The 18,743-nt window shown below is 44.8% G+C and overlaps 1 protein-coding gene across 1 annotated transcript; it reads right to left on the reverse strand.

Annotated features, from left to right (window-relative positions):
• Positions 1-474: 474 nt before the first annotated feature.
• On the reverse strand, positions 475-17,593 carry LOC110502440 (rap1 GTPase-GDP dissociation stimulator 1). The gene is made up of 14 exons (XM_036960267.1): positions 17,304-17,593; positions 13,599-13,703; positions 12,555-12,677; positions 11,091-11,216; positions 10,706-10,834; positions 10,378-10,503; positions 10,090-10,233; positions 6,752-6,883; positions 6,405-6,539; positions 6,024-6,149; positions 3,379-3,518; positions 3,118-3,244; positions 2,183-2,311; positions 475-2,067 (listed from the first exon to the last, which is right to left on the reverse strand). Exons 1-14 carry the CDS (start codon positions 17,314-17,316, stop codon positions 1,940-1,942), a joined length of 1,683 nt encoding a protein of 560 aa, XP_036816162.1. The 5' UTR covers positions 17,317-17,593; the 3' UTR covers positions 475-1,939.
• Positions 17,594-18,743: the final 1,150 nt, after the last annotated feature.

Consider the following 18,743-nt stretch of genomic DNA (forward strand, 5'->3'; position numbering starts at 1 on the left):
TGTCTTCCTTTCTAATGTGCTACATTGTTGTTTCCCTGTCCTTCTACAGGCGGGACATACAAGGGCTTTTTACACAGTATGTATGGTGTAAAGCACAGTACGGGCCTTTAAAACCCAACGAAAAAACATGACCTCTCCTGTAACCACGGAGGCTTTACCACAACTCATTCTCCTCACAGGGAAAGAGCCTAAGGGAGTCTGTGTGAAACAATGTGTTAATCAGTGTTTCGAATACGTTAGCAGAGTGAGAAGAGCAGCCACCATGTTCGGAAAATGACAAGTAGACAGCAGACCCAGTATTGAATTGTAGGGGGGAAAAAGACCAGCAGCCATCCTCCAATTTTTTCACCTGTCCTGTGTTTTCAGATCAGTGCAGACGAAGGAAAGGAGACAAGGACAGGAAGTCTTTTAGAGGACTGAAACACACCCACAGTCATTCATATATACTCCAATGAACAGAAAAGAGTCACAGGCCATGGCCATTCATATTTTTATTTTATTTCCAGTTGTTTCTGTAAGCCACTCTTTTTAAAACATCAAAATAGTTATATTTCAAAGATAAATTCAATAACAACAACTCAGCTCCCATTGAGTAGCTTATTAGGTACTATTAAGGGCAGACAGAGGGACGGAGGGCTGTTTTCAGTTGATATTCACTATGTAAATGCTTTTGAAATAGCCAGCCAGTCTCCGTTGGGCTCTAGACACCTTAACAAATTGGTCTTAAAAGGAGTTGGATGAATCAGCGTGGCTCTGAGTGCAACATTAAAGCGCCCTTCATCACGAGCCCTTTGCTGCCCCAGCATTCACACAACATATTGATCTCTTTTCATCAGAATGTTGGAGCTGGCACCCAGTGGGAAAGCTGCCTGACACTCTCACAGCTCTGTAATGATTACCCTGCCCAGTGCCCACCCACCCGGGCTCTTACATAACTAGGACTGAGCTAGATGTGTCAGTAGGAATTTTTTGGGGGGATAAATGTCTGGAGATCTTCCCTCCGACAACATGGGATAAAAACCTCTTAGGTCTACAGTTACTGTTATCTTCCTGGTACCTGGATGACAATCAAAGAATCAAACGCCTCACACAATTGTTAATCAGATTAGATTTCTTACTTCCTCGCGCACAGTTTTAACAATTAGAATGTACTTTGGTAAAAGATCATGATTGAGATATTGACTTTGAATGCTTTTCTTGTCCTGTACACTGTAGATATTGCCAAGAGAATCTCACTATACGAGATCCACAGAGAAGAGACAGGCATGGTCATATTCTTGGAACATTTACATCCATATACATTGGTCAATACAGAGCATATATAGAACATCACATTGATAAACAGTGTCAGATGTTAGTTTTATGTTTTCCATTGAGGGTTAACACAGTAGATGCTATGAATAGTAGCCATCGTTAACTCTATGGCGCATACATACGCAAACATTTCCTTTGACAATATACACTGATCCCTACAGGAAATCTACATAGTGTACATTCAACTGATTGGTGTACTGATTAGAATAGCTATTTCACACATACAGTAAACACTCTTTCTACAGATGGTCATGATGAGTGAACCGGGGATGTTGTGATTCGTGTGCGTTTTACATGGGTTGGCTCATTCAGCTTGTGCTTCGAACATCGGCAATCACCTTGTGACCTCTCTGTCAGATTGGGTTGGTCAGTCCTAGTATATCTCTGTCCAACTGTGTTCTCCATAGGCCAGGTGAATGAAAACCCAGCTTTGGAAGACTGTCAATATGTATTTTCAAACCCTCCACCTCTTTTCCCCTTTCAGAGCGAGGGATGGGTTGTTCTCTGGTGAAGTGCGGTTGATGGGTAGGATGGTGTGGTCACGGTAGTAGGGGTGATTGTGGTGGCACGTGGTGCGGAGAGTCCATGATCACATTGACCAGGGCAGTGGTCCGGTCAGGACAGTCTAGTTCGTTTCAGAGAGCATGGCCAGCACTGTGTCGGCCTGTGTGGCTAGCTTGGTGCTGGAGTGACCAGAGAGCTTGGTGAGCGTCTCCTTCAGGTTTAGAGATTCCATTTCTTCCTTCATCATGCCTGAGAGAGTGAGAAAGAAGTAGAGAAAGGACATGCATATATGTGTGTGTGTGTGTGTGTGTGTGTGTGTGTGTGTGTGTGTGTGTGTGTGTGTGTGTGTGTGTGTGGTACCTACTGGAGTTGGCCAGGCTACAGATGAGGCCTAGGGCACTGAACTTGACCTCCACTGCCCCCACTGGGTCTTCCAGCATCTTCTGCAGTGTAGGCAAGAGCTCTGCCTCCTGGAAGGATTCCTGCATGGAGTCTGGAGAACAGCAGGACACACAGGCACACACACTCTCATTTACAGTAAGTACATTACGATATATGTACGTTGGTATGCGGGGGAATTAGTATAAACTAGAATAAGCTTACAGTAATTCGCCATTGTAAAATATGAGCTGATATTATTACATTAGCAGTATATTATTACATACCGATAATAATATAATATATACTGACATTATTACAAATATACACTTAGTATACCAAACTTTAGGAACACCTTCCTAATATTGCCCTCAGAACACCCCCCTTTTGCCCTCAGAACAGCCTCAATTTGTCGGGGCATGGACTCGACAAGGTTGTGTCAAGTTGGCTGAGTGTATTTTGGGTGGTGGACCATTCTTGATACACACAGGAAACTGTTGAGCATGAAAAACCCTGCAGCGGTGCAGTTCTTGACACAAACCGGTGCACCTGGTACTTACTACCATACCCCGTTCAAAGGCACTTAAATCTTCTGTCTTGCCCATTCACCCTCTGAATGGCACATATACACAATCCATGTCTCAATTGTCTCAAGGCTTAAACATCCTTGTTTAACCTGTCTCCTACCCTTAATCTACACTGATTGAAGTGGATTTTTACAAGTGACATCAATAAGGGATCATAGTTTTCACCTGGATTCACCTGGTCAGTCTATGTCTTCATGTTTTGTATACTCAGTGTATTAGTTTTGGTTGCTGTCAGTAAACCTGTATCTAGTTATATTATGCTAGTCCAAATGGTAGGTTTAGATGTATTGGTCTTTCCCTCTGAATGCGCTCAAAGGATAGAAAAATCCCTCACCAATGTCAATGGCAGATGCAATCGCCAGGGCAACCAGGGCTTCATTCTGCATGATGACGTGTTCACTGGTTGCCATAGAGATGAGGTGACGCACCCCATCTGCTTTGGTTACAGCGTTGATGACTTCCTGTCAAAGTCAGGAGGGAGAGAATCAGCCTCTAGAAGAGATGGGGATTACGTACTGTATGTATGGTGTGTGTGCGTGCGTGTGTGTGTGGGTATGTGTGTGAGTGCACGTGTGCGCATGTGTGTGTGTCTCACCGGAGCACGACTGTGTCTAATAAGGGCAGCCAGGAGGCGGTTTGCCTCTCCCCTGACCCCTGCATGGTCCCTTGCCTCACACCACTCCATGACCCTCGCCAAGAGAACCTCATCTTTGCCCAGCACCGTAGCTGCCTCCTCTGACAGAGGTCGAAAGGAAGGAGCGGAGGAAGAGAGAGTCGGAGATGGAGAGCGGGTGTGAGAGATTGAGATAAGGGAGAGAGTAGAGATGAGAGAAATATGTTGGGTAGAAAGGGATGATTGAACGAGAGGGATATAGAGGAGAGAGACAAAAAAGAGAAGGCAGGAAAATAAAGAACAGAAAGGATCCGAGAGGGTGAGGACATTAGAAAGTGTCAAGGGAAAGGGGATTGCAGAAGTTAGAAAGAGAACCACAGAGACGGGCAAAGAAACAGTCAAGATTGAGGTGGGCTAGTGAGTAAAGAGAGCAGGAGTGAGAAAGCAGACTCAAGAGTGGTGACTCCCTTTAGACTAGTGTATTACCTCAGTAGACTCCAGTAATCAAGGGGAGCCACAGTACCCTGCAATTTACCGTGACAGGTCATAGCAGCGCCTGTGGCGGCTTGGCATTTACTCTATTGTTTGGCGCTGAGACCTCCCACAGACAGTGTAAATAGGCTGTGATTCCAACAGTGCCGTTGGACATAGTATAACATTACAACATCTAATGGAGCTGAATTAACTATCAATTACAGATGGTTGGTTGTGGGAACAACAGCCCTGTTTCACACATTTATCACAACTAAAATGACTCCCACCACATACAGTTTCAGCCAAGTGTATTTGCACACTTGCACTTTTCTTACAATTCCCTACTTGTTCAATTCCCTACTTGTTCAATTCCCTACTTGTTCAATTCCCTACTTGTTCAATTCCCTACTTGTTCAATTCCCTACTTGTTCAATTCCCTACTTGTTCAATTCCCTACTTGTTCAAAAAAGACTTTGAAATTGAAAAAGGTCTGTCCTTGAGGTTTGATAATGCTGTGTGGTTGCTTTGCTGCCTCTGGCACTAGGGGCCTTGAATGTGTGCAAGACATCATGAAATCAGCAGATTACAAAGGTGTCTTGGAGTGCAGCGTTCAACCCAGTGTCCAAAAACTGTTTCTCTCCAAAACACACGTTAAAAAAAACACCCAGATATGGTTCAAGAAGAAACGTTGCACAGTTCTGGAGTGGCCAACGATGAATCCAGATTTGAATCCCATCGGAAATCTATGGAGAGATCTGAAAACAGTTGGTGGAAGGCACACCTCAAACTTTAAAGAATTGGAGTAGTTGAAGAGTAGGGCAAATTGCCAGTAGAAAGGTGCAGCCCATTGATGGCTACAAGAAGTGTTTGTCTGTAGTTATCTTGGCCAAAGGCTGTGCAACCAAGTACTAGCTCCGGGTGCCAAACATTTTGTCAATGCCATTTGTTTCTATTTTCGTAATTAAAATTGTAAAAGTAACGGTGCTACATATAGGTATTTCTTTGTTGAATTTTAGCATCGTATTTTCAGAAAATGTCCATAACATATATCATTGTGCCATCTAAATCACTGTGAAATATATTTTCACTAACAAAAAATAGTGTTTTTACAGCTGTTTGAAGCTGGTGGACCAAAACCTCTGTTTGAAGCTGGTGGACCAAAACCTCTGTTTGAAGCTGATGGACCAAAACCTCTGTTTGAAGCTGATGGACCAAAACCTCTGTTTGAAGCTGGTGGACCAAAACCTCTGTTTGAAGCTGGTGGACCAAAACCTCTGTTTGAAGCTGGTGGACCAAAACCTCTGTTTGAAGCTGGTGGACCAAAACCTCTGTTTGAAGCTGGTGGACCAAAACCTCTGTTTGAAGCTGATGGACCAAAATCTCTGTTTGAAGCTGATGGACCAAAACCTCTGTTTGAAGCTGATGGACCAAAACCTCTGTTTGAAGCTGATGGACCAAAACCTCTGTTTGAAGCTGATGGACCAAAACCTCTGTTTGAAGCTGATGGACCAAGACAGAAAGGTCCATCATCTTCAAATAGCTGTAAAAACTACATTTTTGTTATTGAAAATAGACGGTACAATAACTCCCTACACTATTGTTTTCTCACATAAACTGAAGAATTTTACAGCCAGAAAATGAGTGCGAGTTCCACTAGATAAAACAGCCAGAAAGAACAGTTATCCCAGTTTATCAACAGATGCCACTCGGGCGGGAAAAATCAATAGGCAAATATCACAGCCAATCACAACACTGGCAGGTAAATAATACTCTGAAACATCATCATTCCACTGTTAGTGCCAGATATATTATCAACATTTTCTGAAATTATAATGCAATGATTTTTGCAAATCATTTGTGTAGCACCTTTAAGTTTCCCGAAAATACATTGGTTGTGCAATGTTGAAAATATAATAACAATGTGTGGAGACCAAAAGTATTTTTCCTCAAATTTCTACATATTTTAAAAGAAATCGGGATTTTTTTAAAGAAAAGTGCAAGGGTCCCAATATGTTTGGCTGCTACCGTATAATTACCTCTATACCGGCTAAATGCATCATGCCTTTATGATTTTAGCTTAATCAGATACAGTATAACCCACACATCTACACTGAGCACACACCCCTCTTCCACCATACACCTTTTCCAGTCACCTTGGCCATCCACCATCATGCGCAGGGTGCCCAGTAGTTTGAACTGCACTGGGGGCATGTCAGAGCGCAGCAAGGTCCTGATTCTCTCTGTCACCCCGTCCTTCAGCATCCTCACCTTATTAGTAGCTGAAACACCAGGGAGAAGAGGGTTCAAAGGTCAGAGCTGACAGTCCTGAGAAGAGCTTACAAGAGAATACCATTAGTGATTCCTTTCATGGTGTCAGTTTGTAATTCAGTGGTGGGGTCAGTGTGTGTGTGTGTGTGTGTGTGTGTGTGTGTGTGTGTGTGTGTGTGTGTGTGTGTGTGTGTGTGTGTGTGTGTGTGTGTGTGTGTGTGTGTGTGTATGCATGTGTGTATGTGGTTATCCATCCTAATATGCACCTGGGATGGCCAGGTTTCTGAGAGCGCTCAGTCCGGCATGCTGGACGGACACATCGCCTTCGTCCACATGCTGCTCTAGCAGGGTCAGGATATGAGGAACCACCCCCAACTCCAACATCTTCACACAGTTACTATCTGAGAAGGTTGAGAGAGGAAGGGCGATAGAGAGAGGGTAGAGAAGAGAAGAGACAGTGAAAAGATACAGAGAGAGAAAGAGGTGATAAGGTAATCAAATATGAAGATAGACAGGGGCTTAGAACATCAGAGACGGGTGAGAATCCATTCTCATGTCAAAACCAAATCAGACAATGCAGATAAGTCAATCTGAAGGCATTTTGCCATCTTACCGTTCCTGGCAAAATTGGCGATGGCCAGGGCTCCAGACAGCTGCAGCTGAGTGTTGGAGGACTGCAGCCAGGAGAGCACGTCCTGGTACACCACCCCTGTGCCCTCGCCGAAACACTTCTGCATGGACTCATCTAATGCACCAAAACACAGCACACAGGGAAAGGCAGCACATCAGACTAGTCAACCACCAACTATAATTTTTTTGTGATCATTATTTAATTTATAATTATTTTTTTTATTTTTTTCACCTTTATTTAACCAGGTAGGCTAGTTGTGAACAAGTTCTCATTTACAACTGCGACCTGGCCAAGATAAAGCAAAGCAGTGCGACACAAACAACAACACAGAGTTACACATGGAATAAACAAACATACAGTCAATAACACAATAGAAAAAAAGTATATGTACAGTGAGTGCAAATGAAGTAAGTTAAGGGAGGTAAGGCAATAAATAGGCCATGGTGGCGAAATAATTACAATTTAGCAATTTAAACACTGGAGTGAAAGATGTGCAGACGATGAAAGTGCAAGTCAAATGGCAAATGTACCTACGGGGGAAGGATGGACAGCCACTCAGGAGGATGATTTTTTACTAAAGTGGAGATAGAGGCCGTGCTAACCGAGATTGATGCAGGCCATTTCGGAGTGAAGTGCATGAGTGAAGTGCAACATCGACCTATACGCTGATTCGGTGAGTGAGTTTATAAAGAAGTACATTGGAGATGTTGTACCCACTGTGACTATTAAAACCTACCCTAACCAGAGTAGGTTTTGAATGGCTGCATTCACGCAAAACTGAAAGCGCGAACCATGGAAAGAGGTCTGGGAATATGGCTGAATATCAACAGTGTAGTTATTCCCTCCGCAAGGCAATCAAACAAGCAAAATGCTGGTACATGGACAAGGTGGAGTCGCAGCAGGGTCTACAGGAAATCTCAGACTACAAAAAGAAAACCAGCCACGTCACGGACACTGACGTCACGCTTCCAGACAAACTAAACACCTTCTTTGCCCGCTTTGAGGATAATACAGTGCCACCGTCGCGGCTCGCTGTGTTAACCCTCAAAAGGCTGCTGGCCCAGTCAGCATCCCTAGCTGCGTCCTCAGAGCATGCGCAGACCAGCTGGCTGGTGTGTTTACGGACATATTCAATCACCCCCTATCCCAGTCTGTTGTCCCCACATGCTTCAAGATGGCTATCATTGTTCCTGTACCCAAGAAGGCAAAGATAACAGAACTAAATGACTATCGCCCTGAGGCACTCACTTCTGTCATCATGAAGTGCTTTGAGAGGCTAGTCAAGGCTCATATCACCTACACCTTACCGGCCAAACTAGACGCCCTTCAGTTTGCATACCGCCCCAACAGGTCCACAGACGACGCAATCGCCATCACACTGCACACTGCCCTATCCCATCTGGACAAAAATAATATACCTATGTAAGAATGCTGTTCATTGACTACAGCTCAGCATTCAACACCATAATACCCTCCAAGCTCATCATCAAGCTGGAGGCCTTGGGTCTCAACCACGCCCTGTGCAATTGGGTCCTGGACTTTCTGACGGGCCGCCCCCCAGGTGGTGAAGGTAGGAAACAACATCTCCACTTTGCTGACCCTCAACACTGGGGCCCCACAAGGGTGCGTTCTCAGCCCTCTCCTGTACTCCCTGTTCACCCATGACTGTGTGGCCATGAACGCCTCCAACTCAATCATCAAGTTTGCAGACGACACAACAGTAGTGGGCTTGATTACCAGCAACAACGAGACAGCCTACAGGGAGGAGATGAGGGCACTCGGAGTGTGGTCAGGAAATCAACCTCTCACTCAACGACAACAAAACAAAGGAGATGATTGTGGACATCAGCAGTGGAGAAGGTGGAAAGTTTTAAGTTCTTATGAGTACACATCACAGACAAAAACAGTTTCTATCTCAAGGCCGTCATACTGCTAAACAGCAATCACTAACTCAGAGAGGCTGCTGCCTACATTGAGACCCAATCACTGGCCACTTTAATATATTGATCACTAGTCACTTTAAACAATGTCACTTTAAATAATGCCACTTTAATAATGTTTACATATCTTACATTACTCATATCACATGTACAGCACAGTATTTTATACCATCTATTGCACCTTGCCTATGCCGCTCGGGCCATCGCTCTGGCTGGCCTCCTTCAACCACTCCCTGTTCCTCATTGCCCCTGGTCCCATATATCCCTGGACTTTGTCACCGGTCTCCCTCCGTCAGATGGCAACCCCACTGTGGTAGATAGGTTTTCCAAAACTGCACATTTCATTCCCCTTCTCAAGTTACCCTCAGCCAAGGAGACAGCCCAGTTTATGGTGCAGCATGTCTTCCCGGATCCATAGACTTCCGGGTCGACATTGTCTCTGATCGGAGTCCTAAGTTCTCGTCCAGGTTCTGGAAGGCATTCTGCACCCTCATTGGGTCATCGGCTAGCTTGTCCTCCGGATTTTATCCTCAGTCCAACGGCCAATCGGAGCGAGCCAATCAGGACCTGGAGACTACTCTTCGCTGCCTCGTCTCTGTCAACCCCACCACCTGGAGTACACCAGCAACTCCCTTCCCTGCGTGACCACTGGACTCTCGCCCTTCGAGCATTCCTTGGGTTACCAGCCCGTGCTCTTCCCTGAGAAAGAGGAAGAGGTCAGCTGTCGCGTACCTGGAAGAGAGCCTGGTCCACTCTTCTTAAGACCACCTCTAGGTATCGGCGACAGGAGGATCGCCACCGGACCCCATCTCACCGCTATCGGCCCAGACAGAGGGTATGGCTGTCCTCCAGTGATTGCCCCTACGGGTGGAGTCTGGAAAACTTTTCCCTCTGCTGTTTGTCTTCTATTGCCCCGTACCCTCTGTATACATCCCACTTTCCATGGGTCTAGGATTAAACCTTTGTCTCACAGCCCGTTGTCTCCTGTTTCCAGTTCTTCTTGTCTCATTTTGTCTCTTCAAATGTCCCAGCATGTTTTCCGTGTGTTACCTTGTTACCTTGTTCTTGCTTTATAGTCTTCCCGGTTCTGACCTTTCTGCCTGCCCTGACCCTGAGCCTGCCTGCCGCTCTGTCCCTTTTAGACTCTGCTTTGGACTACGAACCTCTGCCTGCCCTTTTGTCATGAAAAATATTTTGAGAACCGAACCATCCACCTCCTGTGTCTGCATCTGAGTCATATTCTGAGTCGTGAGAGATATGAGCTGATAGACAGTGAAATGGTGTGTGTGTGTGTGAGTGAGGCATGGACACAGAGGGTTAGGTTGAAGGGGAGGATAGTAAAGGGTTTCTGGTGCCTCCAGGTCAGGTTGAGTTCCTTACCTCCCAGAAGGAGAGACACGATGAGGTTGGAGCCGATCTTGATGCTGCAGAGATCATGGGGGTCAGAGCCACCCTGTAGACCTCGAATCATCTCAGACAGAGCCTTAGGCACCCCCGACTCCACAAACTGCAGCTTTAGCACGTCTGACAACAGCAGCACAGGAGGGGTGTGTTAGTCTGAGCACACATTCATTCAACCCTTCATGTGAAAAGCATAAACCCCATACAGCCTATTTCATCTCGCGTGTCTCTGTATAAATTATATTTCAGGCCCTTGTCCAGACTCACCACTCTCTCCCAGGGATCCCAGAACCTCCAGTATGATGTGTCTTCTCTCTGCGTCAGGAGCCCGTTTCAGCTGGGCTGTCAGCACCTCTGCCACGCCCACCTCTACCAGCGCCTCCCGCGCCGTGTCTGCAGGGATCAGAGGCCAAACGTTTTTGTCTAAACCTTTATCTAACCAGGTCTTTCAGTTATGAAACAATTATCATTCGCAGATAAGATGTGAGGAACACAATATCAACTGGTTCAAGTCAGTATACAGTGTAAAGTCTCCAAAACAAATGAGTCATTCCTCGTCTCTGTGACCCTCTAAAGTTCCTCCGGTGGTCCTCACCCATGTCGGCCAGGTTACAGAGGGCCAGCAGACACACGTTGACCAGTGGGTCATTCTCTGGATACTCCCTCATGATGGCCACCAGCCTGGGGATCACCCCACTCTGCACCAGCTGATCCTGCTGGGCCGCTGAGAGAGGGAGGAGGAGAGAGAATAGAGAGAAAGGGAAAGAAGGAGGGAAAGTCTAATGGATTGAGACTGAGATAAATAGACATAGAGAGGTGGAGGCACACACATCCACACACACGAAATCCACCAGGACAAGCATTGCGTGCTAAGATTACAGAATTAATTGTATTAATAGGGTAAAATTCATCCTGTCACTGCAGGTGAAGCCTGATTCCCTGTGGGAAGGCCCCGGCCTGCTAGAGTCAGTCTCACTCACTGTTGTCGAAGCAGATGCGTCCGATGGCTCTTCCAGTGTGGAGCAGCAGTTCCTCATCTGCACTGTTCAGCAGGGGCACCAGAACCTTCACTAGCCCTGCCTCAATGCACGTGTCCCTCACGGCCGCTTTAACACAGGGACAGAATTTCATCAACCTCTGATTCTACCCACAGTGAGCCTATGGCATTGGACTGGATCTTGGCAGATGTAAATGAAAAGTACTCTTGGCACTGTCAGTGAGTGATAACCAAAACCACCCCCTCATTTTTGGTTTAGGGGGTGGTTAGTACTGAATGCAAATAACTGAGTGGCAGAGGTGCTTTAAGCATAGCACAGAATAAGGCATAGAATAAATAACAATGTATAGTGAAAGAAGGACAGGGCACATCAGTAACAGATATTATGCATCGATCCAGTATCATCTACATAAAGTTAGAATGTGTCAACATCAAATGTGTCAACATCCATAGCAAAATCAACTTATTTTGTTTTAATCAGTGAGTCTTTCTGACACAATATGAGTCAGAGTAGTAGTGATTAAGGCCTTGGTTCTCTACATTAAACTCAGATTGCAGGCTGGTCTCAGACTAGACATAACATAGTAAATGAAAATCGGTGACACTAAAATTAGTATGATATGTTACGTTTGGTATGGTTACATAAAACAGAAGGTTACTTAAGGCAAAAACTAAAGTAGCGTTGTTGGTCGGGGTGGGTGTACAACGCAAACGTCTAGCAACCCAAAGGTTGCGTCTTCTAATCTCATCATGGACAACTTCAGCATTTTAGCTACTTAGCATGTTAGCTAAGCCTAACCTTAACCCTTTAATCTAACTCCCAACTCTAACCTTAACGCTAACCTTAACCCTAACCCCTAACGTTAGCGTTAGCCACCTAGCCACCTAGCTAATGTTAGCCACAACAAATTGGAATTTGTAACATATCATACGTATTGCAAATTCGTACTACTGTACAAATTATAATTTATATCATATCATATGAATTGTAATTCGTAACATATCATACAAAATGGATTATGGACATCGACAAATTAATGCATACCATACCAAACCTAACATACAGTATCATACTAATTAGAGTTTTCTGGATTCTCGTTTACTATGTTACGTTTATGTAACAGTATAACTTTAGACCGTCCCCTCACCCATACCCGGGCGCGAACCAGGGACCCTCTGCACACATCAACAATAGTCACCCTCGAAGCATCGTTACCCATCGCTCCACAAAAGCTGCGGCCCTTGCAGAGCAAGGGGAACTACTACTTCAAGGTCTCAGAGCAAGTGACGTCACCGATTGAAACGCTATTTAGCGCGTACCACCGCTAACTAAGCTAGCCGTTTCACATCCGTTACATTTACCCCTGAGTCCAGGTTGCAGATTGGTATTCATGCCCCATAACCCCTGTCCCTTTGTCTACAGTAGTAGGGTGGCATCTAATCTCACCTTCCCTGGCCATTTCTGCCACCACCAGTGCCACCTGTTTGGTGAGGAGACTCTTCTTTCCGAGGGACTGGGCCAGGATGGGAACGATACCACTGGAGGCAATCTCCACTGCGGCACCCTTCTCTGGGGACAGATAACACATACTTATATGGCAACAACCCCTGGGTATGGATATAGAATAAAATGGAATATAACTGAGGATGGAAAATTACCATTGGCTCCATAGTAACATAAATATCTTTATTGACCTATTGACAACTTGCTAATTGTTAACCAGAAATTAGTTCTGACACAAAACTCTTGCTAATGTACTGTAAGTGTCCCAGCAGTAGATATAATTCCATTTCCTGTCAATCTTCTCTGTGTTGAGATTGATCAGGATCACTGGGTGCAGAGGTTGTCTTCGGCCTTCCTCTTTCTACTCCTGTTTCTGATTAACAGTGACTCTAACCCCTCTGTAAAGTCAAGAGACCAGAGAGAGAAACTAAAATAGAATCCTCCTCTGTTGAGTTTGGGAGGCAGATTCATTGTCATTAAAGCAGCAACGTGCAATAGACACAGAGGAAGACCTGATATTAGCATTTCCCCTTTCAAAGAATGACACAACAGCCAAGGAGGCAGGTCAGGTTGTCAGGCTACGCTGCGCTGCTATGGTAACGTCCCCTTGTCCGTTTTTGAGGGGAACCAAATTTAGCTGCCCGTGCACAGTGCAACTTCAGATAAACTGGATATTTGCTGGAGCAGAGAGAGAGAGCGAGAGAGAGAGAGAGAGAGAGAGCTGGAGAATAACCTGAACTGTCCCTATCACACTTCCTTCCGTTCATTTCAAGGGGGGAAGGACAGATTCCAAAACAACCTGATGAATAACGTTGAGATAATTTAAGCTGAGACGATAGATCCACATTGCTACTATAGTTTCTAGAAGCTAAGGCCTTGCTTGCCATGGCCAAAGCAATGCCATAAAAGCTGTCTGATGGGAACAGGCAATAGTGAGATTGATGAATCAGAGGTCAGTGTCTACTGCAAATGTGTGTGTAGACTCACTCTTCTCTAGTAGTACAGCCAGCAGGGTGTCCAGATGAGGCTTCAGCTCCTGCTCTACCAACTCCGTGCTCACACTGATGGCATTCAGTGCCTCAGTCAGGGAGTCTGCAACATATACAGACACAACACACACATGCACACACACACCAAGCGCACACACACCCTCACAAGCACACACACAACAAGCACACACACACAACAAGCACACACACACACACACACACACACACACACACACACACACACACACACACACACAACAAGCACACACACACACACAGGAAGAGAGACACATCATGTATTAGTCATATCCTCCTGCAGAACAACTACCTTGCTCACATATACAACAAAATATTCCTGTACAAATAATACATGCTGGTAACCGTACACCCTGATGCTGTATAAACATCAACACTGCAACTCCTCATGAACCTTCAGGATCTTCCAATCTCATAGTGGCTTACCAATGCACATACATGTCAAATGTATTGCACTTGTTACTGTTGGTGCAATTCATCTCAGCCAAACACATTGGCACATAGAGTATAGGACCAGAGTGATATGAATATATGAATACACAGGCAAAGAGGTCAAGTTGCGTCATGGATTATACATCAGAGACAGCGAAGGGGTGGCTGGCAACGGTATCCCCCATGCCAGAGGCTAGGAGTAGAAGGGAGAGAAGTGGGGAATGTGTGTGCGTACATTATTTCCGCAACATGCCTCTGTCCCCTCCAGCTAGCAAATATCGGACTGCTTGGTGCGTGACGCTGTCTTGTCACATCCCACACTTTTCTGCTTGATGATGTTGTTGTGACAGGGGACACTGTGTGCGTGTGTGAGTGCATGAGTGTTTGGGGGGCGGTCTCCCCGTTCAGGCTCTCCATTGGTCTCCCTCCATACAGACAAATGAAAGAATTATCATACAGTATATACATTACATATATATATATATATATATATGTATATACAGTGCCTTGCGAAAGTATTCGGCCCCCTTGAACTTTGCGACCTTTTGCCACATTTCAGGCTTCAAACATAAAGATATAAAACTGTATTTTTTTGTGAAGAATCAACAACAAGTGGGACACAATCATGAAGTGGAATGGCATTTATTGGATATTTCAAACTTTTTTAACAAATCAAAAACTGAAAAATTGGGCGTGCAAAATTATTCAGCCCCTTTACTTTCAGTGCAGCAAACTCTCTCCAGAAGTTCAGTGAGGATCTCTGAATGATCCAATGTTGACCTAAATGACGAATGATGATAAATACAATCCACCTGTGTGTAATCAAGTCTCCGTATAAATGCACCTGCACTGTGATAGTCTCAGAGGTCCGTTAAAAGCGCAGAGAGCATCATGAAGAACAAGGAACACACCAGGCAGGTCCGAGATACTGTTGTGAAGAAGTTTAAAGCCGGATTTGGATACAAAAAGATTTTCCAAGCTTTAAACATCCCAAGGAGCACTGTGCAAGCGATAATATTGAAATGGAAGGAGTATCAGACCACTGCAAATCTACCAAGACCTGGCCGTCCCTCTAAACTTTCAGCTCATACAAGGAGAAGACTGATCAGAGATGCAGCCAAGAGGCCCATGATCACTCTGGATGAACTGCAGAGATCTACAGCTGAGGTGGGAGACTCTGTCCATAGGACAACAATCAGTCGTATATTGCACAAATCTGGCCTTTATGGAAGAGTGGCAAGAAGAAAGCCATTTCTTAAAGATATCCATAAAAAGTGTCGTTTAAAGTTTGCCACAAGCCACCTGGGAGACACACCACACGTGGAAGAAGGTGCTCTGGTCAGATTAAACCAAAATTGAACTTTTTGGCAACAATGCAAAACGTTATGTTTGGCGTAAAAGCAACACAGCTGAACACACCATCCCCACTGTCAAACATGGTGGTGGCAGCATCATGGTTTGGGCCTGCTTTTCTTCAGCAGGGACAGGGAAGATGGTTAAAATTGATGGGAAGATGGATAGAGCCAAATACAGGACCATTCTGGAAGAAAACCTGATGGAGTCTGCAAAAGATCTGAGACTGGGACGTAGATTTGTCTTCCAACAAGACAATGATCCAAAACATAAAGCAAAATCTACAATGTAATGGTTCAAAAATAAACATATCCAGGTGTTAGAATGGCCAAGTCAAAGTCCAGACCTGAATCCAATCGAGAATCTGTGGAAAGAACTGAAAACTGCTGTTCACAAATGCTCTCCATCCAACTTCACTGAGCTCGAGCTGTTTTGCAAGGAGGAATGGGAAAAAAATTCAGTCTCTCGATGTGCAAAACTTATAGAGACATACCCCAAGCGACTTACAGCTGTAATCGCAGCAAAAGGTGGCGCTACAAAGTATTAACTTAAGGGGGCTGAATAATTTTGCACGCCCAATTTTTCAGTTTTTGATTTGTTAAAACAGTTTGAAATATCCAATAAATGTCGTTCCACTTGATGATTGTGTCCCACTTGTTGTTGAGTCTTCACAAAAAAATACAGTTTTATATCTTTATGTTTGAAGCCTGAAATGTGGCAAAAGGTCGCAAAGTTCAAGGGGGCCAAATACTTTCGCAAGGCACTGTATATATATATACAAAATTCTCTCTATATAAATGACTTTACAACTTCATTGAACCTATCTGAAAATAAAGCGATATGAACAAAAAAGAGCAGAGAACCCTTGACTTGAGCGCAGAGAGTAAGAGAGAGTAAAGCAGAGCTTAGTCAATGTGTGGGTGTGATAGTTAGCTGTCCTCTGTGCTGTGTCGTCAACACATACTTTCCAAGCAGAGCCACAGACAGAGAGTAATCACCTTGGCTAATCCCTGGTAAGCAGTGGGAAAATAGAACCTACAGTAGGGGGCTATCAGGGTTAGATATAGGCCCGGAACGATACCAGAATCACAATACTCGTCATTATCGTGGCAAGGAAACTAAACGTATTTCGTAAAACAGCCCCAATGTTGGAAACAATCATCCAGAGTCCCATTTATTTCATTACCAAGCTAGAGCACACAACATTTTACATACAGCAGGTTTTTAAAGGACCAAAAGACTTTGGTCTGCTTCGTGTTTTTATTTTTGCCATGGAAAAAACATGATGATACTGGTATAGTTACGGCGATACCTAGTAAATACACAGAGTCAAGTACCACACAGACCCCAATTTCACAGTTTCCGTTTGTCATTCATAGTGTGTGTGCATGAGTGCGTGTGTGCATATGTGTGAGAGTCTAGGGAAATGCTGCGTACAGCAGAGTGTTAATCTGTTCCACTGATATAGATATAGCCCCCCCCCCCCCCCCCCCCCCCCCCCCATGGTCCTTATTACCACTGACATACCACAAACGAGGTGCTTCCTTTAGGTATCTCCAGCCCTCCCATCTCTCTCTCTTTCTCCCCTCCTCTCCCTGTCTTCCAGGGTTGCTTCTGAGACATCCCGCTGTGCCCTGTCTCTGTCCCACAATGTTTACCTGGGCCTGTAATGTCAGCCTATATTACTATGACCTTTAAACACAAGACAGGGAACTAAAATAGACAGGCTGATTGTGTCTTGGAATCTGAGCTACATCCTTGTTGATTCCCACTGTACTGTACATCCCCTGCTCCAAATATTGGCAATGCCTTCACTGCTATACTCACTCATTGGCATGCACACGCTGTAACGGAGGTTTTCAGAAAGGGTTTTTCTACTCACCCACGTCGGCCATGGCTGCAGGTCGGCAGGCGCTCACTACTGTCTCCCTGGGATTTTATCCCGGCTCTCTGGCTTCCTTCCTCTGCCGATACTGTATGTGTGTGTATGTGTGTATGTGTGTGTGTGTGTGAGTGTGTGTGTTTGACTCAGTAATGAGAGAGCAGCAGCCCTGCTTCAGGCCAGGCGTGCCCTGTCTTCAGTCACTGCGCTTGCGTTCTCTCTCCCTCTCCCTCTCCCTCTCTCCCTCTCTGTCTTTATTTCCCTCTGTCTCACACACAGTAGACACTGTCTCTCTTCTCTGTACCACTCACTCCCTGCCTCTGTTTTTTAATTCTCTCTTGTCTTTCTCCTTCTAGTTCTCTCACACAATCCCTCCCCCACCCCGCCCTTCTGCCTCTCTTTCTCTCTCTTTCGCTCTCTCTCTCTCTCTCTCTCTCTCTCTCTTTCTCTCACTCCCATCCATGCTCTCTCTATCTCCCTCCAGCCCTCCTTCTCGCTCCCTTTCTAATACGCTCTAAATCCTAAATCTCTCCAAAGCTCATCAGTCGACTATTAGCTCCTAGGAGACACTGAGACTGAAATACAAGAAGCCACAACAATGACGCAAAAACGGATTCCCTTTACTCGTCCAGCCTCCCTGTAAACCTTTAAAGATTACTTTAAAAAGGAACAATAACAACAAATAAAAAAATCATGGTTTGATTGCTAAATAAAGGTCATAATGCAATATAAACTACAACACAGAGGCTACTGTGATAGGACTATCACTAGTATATGACATCATCTTATTACCTCTTATTACATCATATTTCCTTCCTATCAATAAGATTTACTGGGCCAGCAGAGCGTGAGACCTTCATTTCATAAGAAGTAGCTAAATGAAGCCACACCGGCGACACGTAATGTAAAGTATTACAAATCCAGATAGAACCTATTACTGTAGGGGTGCCAGGAAATTCTGGGGCAGATTAAGAGGCTCTGTGAGCGAGTTGATCAATACTGGTAGATCACAAACCTCTATGTGGGCAGTGTTAACACCAAATTGATACCATGAATAATTTCATGACCATGTCCATGGTTGTGTATAGAAGTCACCAACAGAGGACGTTAAAGAGAAGTCCAGTTTAGAGCCACATGGATAGTTCCATTTCTGCTGCCTTGGTTTTGAACAGCAGGTGGCAGTTTAAGACAGCTCATTAAAACCAGAGTTTCTTCCCCCAAGGTTGGTGATTCAATTTTGTTTCTCCAACTTACATCCTTGTGCTGCCAATTCATCACCATCTGGAAATGCAGATACCGGTCAGACAATGGAACGTAATTAATTCAGCCCTTTTATCACTATTCGTGACAGTTACGCTATCTACTGAAAAACTGTCATGCAAAAATGACAATGCCATTGTCCAAAGCTTTAGTGTCGTGTTTGATCCCTCCACTCAATAC

The sequence above is a fragment of the Oncorhynchus mykiss genome, chromosome 23, assembly GCF_013265735.2.
Source record: "Oncorhynchus mykiss isolate Arlee chromosome 23, USDA_OmykA_1.1, whole genome shotgun sequence".
NCBI classification, from domain to species: domain Eukaryota; kingdom Metazoa; phylum Chordata; class Actinopteri; order Salmoniformes; family Salmonidae; genus Oncorhynchus; species Oncorhynchus mykiss.